Here is a 14,017-nt window from a genome sequence, read left to right as displayed (position 1 = left end):
GTAGTGACCTATAATGAAAAAGAATATGAAAAGGAATATATGTATGTATATGTATGACTGAAACATTATGCTGTATACCAGAAATTGATACATTTTAAACTGATTATACTTCAATTAAAAAAAAAAGAAAAAAAGAAAATGAGTGCAAGTGAGATTTTTCAGAATGAAGGTATTTACATAGTCTCAAAAGTATCTCCCCACAAATTACTTACTAATGATAAAGGGAAAAACAGTAACTTTACAGTGAAGAAGCTTGATAGACACTACCTTAAACCAAGTGATCGAAGTTAACCTCACCAGTAATGGTGCAAAACAACAACAAATGCCTCCTGAGGCAGGGACTTAGAAGAATACATCACTTACAGAGCCTTCCTTCCTTCCCTAAATACACAGCTTGAATCCAATCATGAGGAAACATCAGAGAGGGAAATTTTACAAAATAGATGGCCTGTACTCTTCAAAATTGTCCATGTCATGAAAGACAACGAGAGGCTGAGAAACTTACAAAGCAAAAGGAACTAAGAGACATGACCCCTAAATGCAAAATGTGTCACCCTGAATTGGATGTGGAGCAGAAAAAAGGCATTACTATAAAGGACACTATTGGGATAATTGACAAATTTTTGAATGTAGATTGTAGATTATATTAAAGTTAAGCTTCCTGATTTTGACAATTTTACTGTGCTTATATAAGAAAATAATGCTTCTTCTTAGGAAATACACTCCGAAGTATTTAGGGGTAAAACAGTGTAAGTCTGCAATTGACTCAAATGCATTTCTTCTCCCTCTGTTACTTTTTCTTTCCTTTAAAAAAATTGCTTTGTTTCATTTCTTTAATTTATTGGTTTCTTGTCTTCACTTCAGGCAATTCTCAGAGGTATAGCTCAAGTGGTAGAGTGCATGCTTAGCATGCACAAGATCCTGAGTTCAATCCCCGGTACTTTCTCTACAAATGAATAAATAAACCTAATTGCCCCCCCCCAAAGAAAACAACTAAAAATAAATAAATAAATGCTATTCTCCTCTAAACAGAACCAAAGCTCTAGAGAAATAGCTGATTCCAGGGCTGGGGTAGAAAAAGTATAAGGTGGAACACCTTGCTGTGCCAGAAAGTAACAAAGTGCTCAAAAAATGATGGGGACTTATAGAAAGAATACAAGATCAGCTTAAAGGGGTTCCCACTGAACAAATCTGGGACAATATAAGTACCAAAAGAAATAATGTTAGTATTACATTTTAAATCATTGAATAAAACAGGAATCCATTAGTCCCTATTGATATAAATAAATGAAGAATGAACTGAATCAGAGGAGAAAGGAGAGCACTTCCTTGCAGGAGAATAAATGAACGGCTAACAAAGTTAGAAAATCACTATTTGGCAATTATCACAATAACAATTGATTTGGACAACAGTCACTGACAGATGTGAAAATCAGTATGTGAAAGTTTGCTGAAGAACAGAATACTTATATAGTCTCAAAGTATCTCTCCACAAATTACTTATTAATTACAGATAAAAACAGTAACTTTACAATGAAGAAACCCAGTAGATACCACCGTGATCAAGTGATCTAAGTTCCCCTCATCAGTAATAGGACAAATTAACATCATATGCCTTCTGATGTGATACTCCGAAAAGAACAAGGAGTCATTCCTATGATATTCCTGTCCTAAATGCATACTCTAATCATGAGAAAACATCAGAGACATCCAGTTTGAGTAAGAGTCTCCAAAATAACTGTCCTGTACTCTTCAAAAATGCCAAGGGCATAAATGACAAAGAAAGATAGAGGAACTGTTCCAGATGGAAAAACATAAAGTGACATGAAAATTAAATACAGCATGCTCCTGAACTGGATACTGGACTAGAAGAAAAGGTATTCTTGGTTTGTTTTGATTTGGTTTTTGCTATGATGATGCTGTTGGGCAATTTGGGTAGGATCTATGGATTGGATGGTAGTTTTATATGTCATGGTTTGAATTGTGTGAGGTTTGAATTTTGATAAAACTATAATACATTTCAGTTCATAATGACCCAGGGCATAAACAGAAATATAGGTGTTAGATATACTCTGTCCCATTTGAGGATGAACAAAACTATTACTACTTCTTTTAGTAAGGCTTGCTCCCTTCATTTTATATTCATTATTTTTCATATTTACTGTTCTTTTTTAAAAAAATTATTATTTATTTATTTTAGTGGAGTTACAGGGATTGAACCCAGGATCTCATGCATGCTAAGTACACTGAGCTATACCCTTCCCCCCATATTTACTATGCTTCAGGTGTACATATTTCTCCCTAAAAGTTGCTGTGTTGTTACCAAGCCTGTGGCTGTGCTCATCTTTAAGGAGCTGATATTCCCCAGTCCCCTTTTATACTTCTCTCACTTTAAGAATCTGCCCCTTTTGTATGGGGGACTGATGGTGTACACTGCAGCCTTGCACCTTGTTCCTGCATGTGAAATAACAGGTGAACAGTCACTCTGAAGCAAACCAGATGAGCAAGGATTCTTTTCTAGTAACTGAGTACTTTACATCCACGGCAAACCAGGTAATTCAGGATGCTGTTAGTGTTGTATCAGGCTCGTCCCACAGGCTCATGCCTATCTTTGAATTCCTTAGAATCATCAGTCCCTAAACCTAGCTATTTGTAAGAATCACCTTAGGATCTTTAAAAAATGGCAGATTCTAGGACTCCTCATCAGACTTACTTAGTAGAATCTTTTGAGATCTGAGGACATCTGTGTCTAAAAAGCTCCCCAAGTGCTTTATAAGAACCCAGATTTGTGATGACTAGGCCTTACTTGAAAGCTGTCAGGGTGATGGATTGTGGCCACTGAGTGACTAAAGTTGCCACATTTGTGTGCACCTCCTACGTGGACTATTTCAGTTCTGCCATATCTAGGTATGGCTCTCCTCTCTGGGCCAAAGCATATTTTATGCTTTCCATTGTAAGAATAAGGAAATTTCAAGATATCAAGAGGTAAAGACTGGGTAAGGAGATTCATCTGCCTTTTATTTCCTATAAAATACAATGTCTCTGATTATACAGATGTAACTTTCACTGTTTTCACCTCCCTGCACCAACATGGGTGACTTCAAGAGGCTGAATCTAGGACTCAAGAGCTGGGTCTGCTCTTTGGAGTACACTTTGGTAAAGAGATCGCCCCTAGTCTTACAACCAAGGTACTGTATGGTCAGCCTAGGATACCTTTCCAAAGAAGAATGGGGATTTTAAAACATTTCAGAGTGAAAGTTACACTCTTAATGGTGAAGTCCATTTTATCTTATTTCAGATAAAAGAGACAAATTTCTCTCTACTCTATTTATGAAGTCATGCAAAAATAAAACAACAACAACAAAAAAACCCAAACAAGATTTCTAATCAAAAAACACAATAAATAAGTGGATGTTACTCTTTTTTCCTCAGGGCAGATATGAAAAGGGATTTTAGCCTCCTTTGCTTAATTTATTATATCCCTCTATTACATGGCTGTGCTAGGAATTATTAACGAATTTTCTTCTGATTCCCCATGACAGAAGTGATCATCAAATCTACAAGGGCAAACCTAACTTCTAGTTCTAAGGTTTTGAAATGCCTATGGCAAAAAGTTCCTTGAACTTTGAAATGTTTAAAATGTCTCTTGAAATGTTCTATCTCCCTAGCATCTCAAAGTCTAACTGTCTATCTCCTAAATATGGATCTGGGTTAGGACTGGTCACAAGGGAAATTCGTGCAAGATTCCAAAGGCAGAAGTGAAGCACTTATCAGACAATGAAGGTCAGTGTAGGACATAAGGTGCTCTGGCAGCTCATGCTCATTGTTGACGATTTACTGGCTCACCTTAAATCAGGGCAAAAGCCAGATATGGACCTCTTTCAGAACTCCTGGACCTTTGGTTTCTTTGAGTCCTGGGCCAAATGCATAAGCAGCACTGTGGCTCCCATAACACCTGCACCATGGCTCCTGCAGGGACCTGTATCATCAAGGTTGGAGGTGATGAGACAGACTCACAGTCTAGTTTATCCTCATGGGGTTTAGTCTGTCTTTGTGGGTTCGTTTGTCCCTGCTCACCCCCACTTCATGTCCAGCTTTCCTACCTGGCTGTAAGCTCTATTGATTTACAGTAATTCCAGGTCCAACCCCAGACACAGAGGCAAATTCTTCTCCAGCTACAATAATTTCATAATGCTTAATCCCTAAAATTAATCTCTTCTTCCCTATGACTCAGAGTGGCTATGCTTCTCTGATCAAACTCTGATACAGACAGTGGTATTGGAAGTAATTCCAGGGAGAACCAAACCTTAAGGGTTTCTCTGAATTTGTTCTGGATTATCTGGTCTGACTGGATTTAAAGGCATTAAAGGCACTGGTGACCAGCTGTCAATGATAAAGGTGACACTGACTGTCCGTGGCACACATCAGCAAAAACAGTTTCTTAAATTATCAACTATAGACAGTAGTAATCAAATAGCTTAAGAAGGCAAGGCTTTCGGTGACCAAGTAGATGCTTCCATAGAACATTTAAGTGAAAATAAGGACTACAGTGGGGTTGGTTGGTTTTCCCTAATCAGGTAGGATAACTGGGAGAAGGGAAATGATGAGCTTAGGGCTTTAAATTCTCAGTTCAAGATGAGATATAGGACCAGAAAACATACATAATTGCCTTCTTATATCCGCAAGGCTATGCTTTCTAAAAAACAAACCCAAAGTCTAATCCTGAATTAAATGCAATTAAATTCCCAATCTTGCAGGTCTCCTGTCAAAGTTTTTTTTTTTTTTTGGAGGAGTGTGAATGGAAACATATGGGAAGATTCAGATGACACTGGGATCATGAACCCCTAAGTTCTGTTGAGCCTCCTTTGCTAGTAGAAATAGCCCTTCCTTCCTTGCCTGTGGAGCCTAGTCTCCTTACCTGTAAAATCTGTCATGGCCTTCCCTGAGGTAGTTGCCTTGTAGAGTGTGCTGATCTTCTTCAATACCAGCTGTCAGTAGCTCCCACTGCTTCTAGATCCTGCCGCAAGAGATCCTAGAAGGTAAGATAAAAAGGGTGCAAGATTTACAATGACAGAAATCTGGGCAACACAACTGCGGATGGAGGCTGAGAATATTTGGTTGGATGTGTAATAGTTGGCCTCAAGAATGGCCCCAACGATCCCCACCTCCCTTCCCACATTGTATCAGAATTCATTGCATGACCAATAAAATACAGCAGAAGTGATGGTGTGTCATTTCTGAGACTAGGTTATAAAGGACACTGCAGCTTCTGTTCTGGTTGCTGTTTCTTGAATTACTCACTTTAGGGAAGCCATGTCATAAGCAGCCTTTATGGAAAGGCCCACATGACAAGAAACTGAAGCGTTCGTCCTGCCAACAACCACATGTGCGACGTTAGAAGCAGATCCTCCAGCCCTGGTCAAGTCTTTAGCCACCACGGTCTCAGCCAACAGCTTGACTACAACCCCATGACAGTCCCTGAGCCAGGCCACATAGCTGAGCCACATCCAGATTCCTGACCCTCAGAAAGTATGAGATAATAGTGTTCACTGTTTTATGTCCCTAAATTTTGGGGTAACTTGATAAATAGCAATAACTAAAATAAAATGGAAGAAATATAATGGTAGACCAAGCCAAATGTATTGCTATGAGTACAGTAAAGAAAGTGTCCCAATCCATTGTTTTAGCTCAAATTGCTGAGAGTGTCTCTTAATAGTTTGGATGAAATTTAAATTCAATGGTTGGACCATACTAAATGAAATTAAAATGCCAGACTGCCTTGGTATACTGAACAGTAAGGTGTTGACAGAGACTCTCTCCTTGATCATATTTTAGTTAGGCTACTCTGAGCCCTTTTTCCACTAAGCCCAATCTTGGGCATCATTTTAAAGAGACCAAATGTAGCAAGAATTCTGTCAAGTCGGTTTAGCCAGAATCTTCCAAGCTTAAAATCTGATCAGCCTCAATACCTGATCAAATTCATCTCCCAAGTGATATCTGATAACCTCGGCCAGCCTTCTGCAAGAATCCTGTTAGGTCAATTTAGCAAGAATTACCCTACCTTCTTAGTAACTTCCCATCCACTGACCCCCACCCTCCCCAACTCTGGTCCTTAGCTAAAAATCCCCACTTTTAGAAATTATCTCACTGAGATTTCATAAACTATGCAAGATAGGTATTACTCCCATCTAGGACCAGCTACATAATCAGCAAGGCCCAGTGGAAAATGGAAAATACAGGGCCTCTTGTTTATTAATTATTAAGAATTTCTAAAACAGTGATAGCAGAACCATAAACCAAGCATAGGGCCCTGTATAACTGCTTAGCTAGCAAGCCCATACGGCTGGCCCTGCTTCCATCTTGTGTTTAAGAAACAGATACACAAAAAGGGGGAGGATATAGCTCAAGTGGTAGAGTGCTTGCTTAGAATCTACAAGGTCCTGGGTTCAATCCCTAGTACCTCCTCTTAAAAAAATCAGTAAATAAATAAACCTAATTACCTCCCCCCACAAGAAATAAGCTAAGAAAAAGAAAAAGGTACACAGAGATCAAGTAGATTCCCAAGATTGCTTTATTAATAGCTGGGAAAATGATAGACCCAGAACTCTTAACAGAGGTTTGATTCCTACTAAACTCCTCCCAATTAAACTAACCCCTTCTCTGTTTAACTGAATCTAGTAAAGATTTTCTAGATTTACTAAACTGCTGCCAGTCACCTTCATTCTAGTTCATCACTATACCCCCCGGCGTTAAAAATGATTTATTGAATGTTTGAAGGGGTTATATAAACTATTGTGATGAAATCAGCAATCTGCCTTACTTTAGGAGGTCCTGCTACCCATTTCCTTTTAAAATACTTTCCTGCAGTCTGATGGAAAATGCAGATATGTCTATGTGTAATGTCAACGGACAGAACTTTAAAAAAAAAGTACCGTAATGGCAGAAGTTGTGACACAAAATACTGCAGTGACATTCTAACCGTAACACTGAAATAATATAACAAGTATTCGGGGTTTGCCTTTCTTTTTCTTTTTAAGTGACATACTGTACCAGGACTCATTTAAACGCAAAGAACTGAAGCGCCGGAGTCAAGAAGAGACGTTTGAAGGTGAAGAGACAAAAAACGGAGGTCACGAGCACAATCCCACGGCACTCAAATAGCCGGCCCGGCATGCGCGCCTGCGCAGAAAGAATCCTCCTGCGCAGAAGCCGGGCCGGAAGGGCTGGGGAGGTTGGGGCGGGGATACGGTTGCTAGGAGAGCGCGATGACGTTAAGGCCTCGGCGCTCTTCTCGGCCAATGCGTGCCGCCTGCCTATAGTGACGCACTGTGTGCGTCCTGCTGACGACGCGCGAAGGGCACAGATCTAAAGGCCAGGAGGACGTTCGGCCTCTGTAAGCCGCAGCGTTTCCCTGGGAGCGGGTGTGAGTTCGCCATCTTAGGGAGTGAGTGTGGCCCGGCCTTCCCCGCGGTGGGTGCGGGGAGGGGAGCGCGGAGCCCCCCGTGGGGCACTGCTTTGGCTGTAGGCCCGGTCGGCCTCCTCCTTTGGGGAAGCCGCCTTAACCTCCTCAAGGACGTGGAGGCGGGAAGAGAGAAGGCCCGGGGTGGGGGTTTCCCAACCTGCAGATGACTTTGGCGGCCTCACAGCGCCTCTGCCTTTTCTCTGACCGCTATTCTGTCCTCCCTAGGAAGATGTTCTCGTCCGTGGCGCACCTGGCGCGGGCGAACCCCTTCAACGCGCCCCACCTGCAGCTGGTGCACGATGGCCTTACCGGTCCCCGCGGCAGCCCGGCTGGTCCCCCGGGCCCGCCCCGTTGCTCCCGCAACCTGGCAGCCGCTGCTGTGGAAGGTGAGGTCAGACCCTGACTTGATACGGTCGTTAGGTCTCGTGGTCCGCTTGGCCTGCTTGGCCTGGCCCGGCGTGTAGAACAGGGAAGGACGACGAGCTTAGCCCCGCGGCACCGCAGGACGGCGCCTAGTTGCTTGTTGGAGAATGTCAGACCTTTCCGCCATTGGCTGGTTTCGGAACCTTGGACCTCCCTCAAGGGCGTCGAAGGGCTCCGTGACCTCCGCGCCCTCGAGCGAGCAAAGGCATAGAGGCCGTGACTGGCTCGTTATCTTCTCCGCCCGAGCCCGTTTGGTCAGCAGACTAAGTACTGAATAAAGCCTTTCCTAACAGCTCGCCACGGCAGTTCCAATTGTATTATCTTTTTTGATTTTGCTTTAATTTTCTTTTCAAAAATACTCCTTTCTCATTTAAGTATTAAGTCTGATATTAGTTGACACAAGCTATGTGAGATAACTGGATCCCTTGTTTCAATGTGGCTAGTTGACTTGCAGCCCCAGAGAGACTATAGAAAAGATAAAATAATCGATAGGAATCCCTTTGATCTTCTCTCTCGGGATTCTTGATGATTAGACCCAACTTTATCTTAATTCTGTGCATTTTAAATCCCAGTGTAGTGTATTTACAGAGAAACCTGAAATCTGAATTGCAGGACTACTGAAAACAATCTACCTTGTACCTGTAAAATGTGAAGGTTTTTTTTTAAAGAAATCATTTATGTGTCTTCAGTGTGGGTAAAGAAACCTTACATCATTCGATTTTTCAATTTAGAAAGTTAGGTCTGTTGTCATTTGTGTAGTAAATGTATTTGACTACAGGAGTCTGTTTATCTAGTTTTATGCTATAGGAATCCATAAGTGGGACTAGTATTGGTTAGTAACAGGTAATTTTAGACATTTGCAAGCTTTTACATGTCAGTTGCTCTTTCCGAGTTTGTACTCAGAAGTGTGTTCTTATCAGCCGTTAATAATTTGAAGTTTAACTTTAATTCGAAGAGCTATTAATGGTGTAGAAAACTTTTTTTAAAATTTATATGGCAGAATGAGAGTATCTCACAGAACCTTCAAAATTGTTAAATGATTATTTTGATTTTGGCAGTGAACTTCTTGTGTGCACTAGGTGAAAAATTTTAATTTACTTGTAAGTGGTAGCCAGAGCTGTTCGGTTGTGATAGTACTGTTTCACGGGGAATCATAGTTCTTTTTCATTCCCATGGCCTTAGTCATCTCTGAAGAAATACTTACTTGATTTTTTTTCAATCAAACAGAGCAGTATAGCTGTGAATATGGATCTGGCAGATTCTTTATCCTTTGTGGACTTGGAGGAATTATTAGCTGTGGCTCAACACATACAGCATTGGTTCCTCTAGATCTGGTTAAATGCAGAATGCAGGTTTGTGTTTGCATGTTGGATTAAGTAAAGCACATTGTTGAAGCATGGCTGTTACCTACTAACAAGCTGTGTGGAGACCTAACTATCCAGGAGGTAAGTTGATAACCAGTAACATGAGTATTATATTAAAATGCATGGTGTGTCTTGTCTTATTACAGAGTACAGTTGTGAATATGGCTCCGCGAAGTTTTATGCACTGTGTGGCTTTGGTGGGGTCTTAAGTTGTGGTCTGACACATACTGCTGTTGTTCCTCTGGATTTAGTGAAATGCCGTATGCAGGTTTGTATTGAGACAACATTGAGCATTTCTTTCGTGTGTGACTTAATTCCAAATGTTAAAGGACTTCACAAGTGAGAAAAATTTGAAGACAACACAACTGCTAGAAATTTTAGTAGGAAGCCAAACCCAAAATTTCTTTAACTCATGAGCTTTACTCAGTATTTTAAATCCAGAAGTGTCTCTTTTAAAATAAGCGTGTGGGTAGATTGTTGATCTCGAACTCTGGCTGTAAATGATTTTTTGCTGCTGGGCTCAGTTCTCCCTAGAGTTCTTCAAGGCCTGATGATTTTTTGTGTCCAAATAGTCATTTTACAAGCAGTTACATGTCAGAGTAGGCAGTCATTCTTTGGGTATTATATGAAGTAACTGCATGTCCCTTACTTGTTAAGATCAAGGCAGAGAACACTGTAGATTAAAAAAAGACTCTGTTTTAGTATTAAAAATTTGTGGGCATAGCTTGTATATTTATGTAAGTTTTTTTTTTTTTACAATTAAAATATCTTAATTAGAATTCTTGAAACACAAATAATCAAACATCAAAAATTTATTTGTCCCAAACAGGATTAGAAGTCTACTTACGTAAAAGAGAAAGGAAGGTGAAATATTAGCAGGGAGAGGAAGGTGATGTATACCAGCCCTCTAGTACTGGCAGAAATAGATAAGATTCTTTCCCCCCATTAGTAATAGAATGAATATTAAGTATACCTTTGCTAAAACTTCTTATGCATGTCTCTTAAAGTTAAGTTAATTAAGTCAAAAGAGGATTCTCTTGTTGATGTACCTTTTAACATGTATTTAATTTGACTCTTAAATTCACAAAACTTTATAATCTACTTAATGGGCTAGCATATATCAGAGATATAGACATATCTATTGTTTATGCAGTAGCTTTAAGACTTTTTTTTTTAAGTGGTAGAATTGGGTGGTGGGAAAATGTCTTTAAGCTTCAGTTTTATTGTGTATTTTTACAGGAATTTTATCCTCTTAACTAACCCTCCAAGACTTAAATCTGACTGAAAGAAAGTTAGACCTTACTGTACAGAAAGTTATGTTTACAAAGATATTTTTAGATATTAAGCTGATACCATGCAGCGAGCTTATATTTACCTATCTTTTGTGTAGTTACTTAAGTTTATTTTAGAACCCAGAGAAAAAACTAAAAATAACAATTAAATACCTATGAGAACTGTGATTAGCTCTTTGGTACATTTAATTAATTTTTTTTCTTGTTTTAAATAAAGGTGGACCCACAAAAGTACAAAGGCATATTTAATGGATTCTCAATTACACTTAAAGAAGATGGTGTTCGTGGTTTGGCCAAAGGATGGGCTCCGACTTTCATTGGCTACTCCCTGCAAGGGCTCTGCAAGTTTGGCTTTTATGAGGTCTTCAAAGTTTTGTATAGCAACGTACTTGGAGAGGTACGTAATTTAACTTTCAAAGTCCTAAGCTCTTAACTTAAAATGTAAGACCAAAAAGAATCTTAGGTTTTTGTTTGACCCACCTTGTTTTAGAACTGAGGAAATGGTCTCAGAATGGGTGGACAACATGTTTCAAATCATAAGGCTGTTGAAACAGACAGGATGAGAAAAAGAAACTATAATCATTAGATTTCAGTGCTTTTTATTATGGTCTGCTGCTTTCCAAGTAAGTTGGATTTTGAGTCTTTAAGAGAAAGACTGAAAGGTTCCTTTGTATAGTTCAAGGGGCAACTATCCTTGGCACCTCGATGTTCAAAAAATATGCACAGTGTACTGTAGTTAATGAGGTTATGAGAGAGAACATATATTCAGTCTCATCGTGTGTGTTATCTATGGACTGTGTGATAAACACTTTTAATATCTGACATTTAACTGTTTCCTAGAACTGTTCCTTAAAGTTGAGAACAGCTAAGGCAAGAGCAATTCACGTGCCTCCTTCTGTTTTTCAATTAGGAGAATGCCTATCTTTGGCGCACATCACTATATTTGGCTGCCTCTGCCAGTGCTGAATTCTTCGCTGACATTGCTCTGGCTCCTATGGAAGCTACTAAGGTTCGAATTCAAACCCAACCAGGTTATGCCAACACTTTGAGGGATGCAGCTCCCAAAATGTATAAGGAAGAGGGCTTAAAGGCGTAAGTACACAGTTGCCTAAATATGTAGTATAAAAATAGTCATTTGAGAAAACTGCATTTGTTAGCTTTAATTAAGCGTGTCAGACTTCTTTTTTTTAATACCTATTTTGTTCCCTCACGTGGAACATAAACTCTAGAGACAAGGATAAGTGGGTACATAGCTTGAGCCTTGAATTGAGGGGTTTTTTTTCCCCTAAAGTGTGAATCGTTTGTCAGTTTGCAAGTGACTTGGTATTTGACCTAAACATTAATTCTTAACTTGGGGGGGGGGGTGCCTTTGTTAGGATTTTTGTCATTTATACATATAGTCAGGTCACAACATGCTTCCTTAGATCCACCTTTGTGGATGCCAATCTTAAACTGAGTTCTACTTGTAAACTTCTGGTTTCTTGTAGTTCCAGTCAAAGAAACATCCAGCAACTTTTTTGGTTGTATAGTCAAAGGTGCTTGAGTCATTGGCATGTGAGATAAATATACCTGCATGTTAGTCTTAGGTTCTGATAGAAATGACATGCAATTGTGCTGCCATTTTTTACTATCAGGACTCGACTGGTGTGCGGACACTTCAGTTAATAATGAAAATCTCTGCTAGAACATATGCAACTGAGTAAAATAAGTGTTCTGATTTCCTAGATTCTACAAGGGGGTTGCTCCTCTCTGGATGAGACAGATACCATACACCATGATGAAGTTCGCCTGCTTTGAACGTACTGTTGAAGCATTGTACAAGTTTGTGGTTCCCAAGCCCCGAAGTGAATGTTCAAAGCCAGAGCAGCTGGTTGTCACATTTGTGGCAGGTTACATAGGTATGGAATTATTAGAGCATGCTTGGCTGTGAAATTAAGGATAAATAATTATTTCCATTATTGGCCTCTTTTGTAAGGGAAAAGTATTCCAGAGAAGTTTATCTTCCCATTTTATGTGCTCTTCAGGATTCATAAATACTTGCTAATTAGTTCCTAAAATAATTGTTCTATGGTTTGCATGTCATAATTAAGATTGGAAATATATTGACTTCACTGCTGCACCATTTATTTTTCCTTTAGTTTTTCCAAGAACAAATTTTTAATTCAAGAGAAAGCATTAAAATCAATATAAAACTTGAGGAATTGTTTTGTTCTACATAAGATAGACTGCTTTCTAACCTTTCTTGTCAGTCTCACTCTAAAATACGATTTTGCTTTTAGTACTAAAAGAAAATTTTATTACTTAGTTATGAAAAGGCTGTTGGCTATGATGTGAAAAAACATTTTTTAACTGACCCCATATTGGATGATACATCTTGACTTTTTTCAGCTGGAGTCTTCTGTGCCATTGTTTCTCATCCTGCTGATTCTGTGGTGTCTGTGTTGAATAAAGAGAAGGGTAGCAGTGCTTCTCAGGTCCTCAAGAGACTTGGATTTAGAGGTAGGATATCCCCCCCCCCCCCAAAGAAAGAATAACACTTTGGAGTACATTATATTTTTCATTCACGTTTCATATTTCATCCAGGTGTGTGGAAGGGACTCTTTGCCCGTATCATCATGATTGGCACTCTGACTGCACTACAGTGGTTCATCTATGACTCTGTGAAGGTCTACTTCAGGCTTCCTCGCCCTCCTCCACCTGAGATGCCAGAATCTCTGAAGAAGAAGCTTGGGTTAACTCAGTAGATAGATGGAAGCAAATGTGGACTGAGTCTGCTTGTTGATCAGTGTTGAGGAAGATGAAAAAGGAACTTTTATATATTTGACAGTGTGGGAAATTGTCTGTTCTGATATAATTACTGTAGTTCTCTTGCCAAAGGCAGGAGTTTCAAACTTACTGTTGAAATAAACCCCACTGTTCATGATTTGTCTGTGACTTGATAATTATTTTTTAAAGTAGTTTTTAAAGAAAGAACCCTAAAATGGACAGAATTAAGCATATATTAAAACCTGAAGGAAAAAATGCACTGTTGGTTGAATACTGTGACCCTTACTCATAAATTGTCCTATGTCTCAAGTTTTGTCATTCAAGGGAGTTGTTAACATTTTTAGGAGCCATCCTCTAAATTTTTAAAAATTTGATTTAATTGTTAAATTTGAATATGGATAAATACTCATTTGTGGTTATATATTGACAAGTACATTTCAGCATAATTTTGTGATGTGCTGTACTTTTAAAAATTCTAATCAGTTTGCTAATCCTTATTTCTAAAAGAAAGTAATCTAAATTAGGCTGATTGTTAGGATGACTTTTTTAAAGGACCAAAGCAATTGATAGCTAAAAGTGATTTCAGGTAACTTAATTCTCACATAAATCTGACTTTCTAAATTACAAAAATTTTTACCATAAACTATTTCCAGTTTAGTTTTTAGGAAGAGTACCTGCTTGACAACCGAAGTAGGTGAATGCCCCTGGGA

General features: G+C 39.2%; 1 protein-coding gene, 1 long non-coding RNA gene and 1 other non-coding gene across 6 annotated transcripts in view; 2 read left to right on the top strand and 1 right to left on the bottom strand.

Annotated features, from left to right (window-relative positions):
• The window catches only part of LOC116667714, a 36,903-nt gene extending 29,674 nt beyond the window's left edge, over positions 1-7,229 (bottom strand). Inside the window, exons 1-3 of the long non-coding RNA XR_004324716.1 lie at positions 7,051-7,229; positions 4,919-5,032; positions 3,847-3,979 (exon numbers count right to left, since the gene is read on the bottom strand). This is a non-coding gene — a long non-coding RNA (uncharacterized LOC116667714). The remainder of the gene's footprint in view (positions 1-3,846; positions 3,980-4,918; positions 5,033-7,050) is intronic.
• Positions 7,230-7,302: 73 nt separating this feature from the next.
• On the top strand, positions 7,303-13,466 carry SLC25A3 (solute carrier family 25 member 3). 4 transcript variants are annotated; one of them, XM_032493585.1, is made up of 8 exons: positions 7,303-7,444; positions 7,688-7,848; positions 9,396-9,517; positions 10,759-10,938; positions 11,452-11,633; positions 12,267-12,439; positions 12,930-13,040; positions 13,125-13,466. In XM_032493585.1, exons 2-8 carry the CDS (start codon positions 7,692-7,694, stop codon positions 13,283-13,285), a joined length of 1,086 nt encoding a protein of 361 aa, XP_032349476.1. In that variant the 5' UTR covers positions 7,303-7,444; positions 7,688-7,691; the 3' UTR covers positions 13,286-13,466. The 4 variants fall into 4 exon arrangements, with proteins under 4 accessions (XP_032349476.1, XP_032349473.1, XP_032349475.1 ...); XM_032493582.1 differs by lacking the exon at positions 9,396-9,517 and adding an exon at positions 9,113-9,237 and having other exon boundaries at positions 7,305-7,444; XM_032493584.1 differs by lacking the exon at positions 9,396-9,517 and adding an exon at positions 9,113-9,237 and having other exon boundaries at positions 7,328-7,393.
• Positions 11,951-12,198, top strand: LOC116667886. The gene has a single exon (XR_004324939.1). It is a non-coding gene; the product is annotated as a small nucleolar RNA SNORA53 (small nucleolar RNA).
• Positions 13,467-14,017: the final 551 nt, after the last annotated feature.

The sequence above is a fragment of the Camelus ferus genome, chromosome 12 (genome assembly GCF_009834535.1).
Source record: "Camelus ferus isolate YT-003-E chromosome 12, BCGSAC_Cfer_1.0, whole genome shotgun sequence".
Taxonomy (NCBI): Eukaryota; Metazoa; Chordata; class Mammalia; order Artiodactyla; family Camelidae; genus Camelus; species Camelus ferus.
Note: the sequence above shows the minus strand (reverse complement) of the source record. Positions and strands in the feature narration are given on the sequence as shown.

Bases quoted from the DNA above. Each gene is read 5' to 3' on its own strand.
- SLC25A3 (XM_032493582.1), top strand. From the start codon at position 7,692: ATGTTCTCGTCCGTGGCGCACCTGGCGCGGGCGAACCCCTTCAACGCG. The intron at 7,849-9,112 runs GTGAGGTCAGAC...TCAATCAAACAG, and splicing joins GGCAGCCGCTGCTGTGGAAG to AGCAGTATAGCTGTGAATAT. The intron at 9,238-10,758 runs GTTTGTGTTTGC...TTTTAAATAAAG, and splicing joins TGGTTAAATGCAGAATGCAG to GTGGACCCACAAAAGTACAA.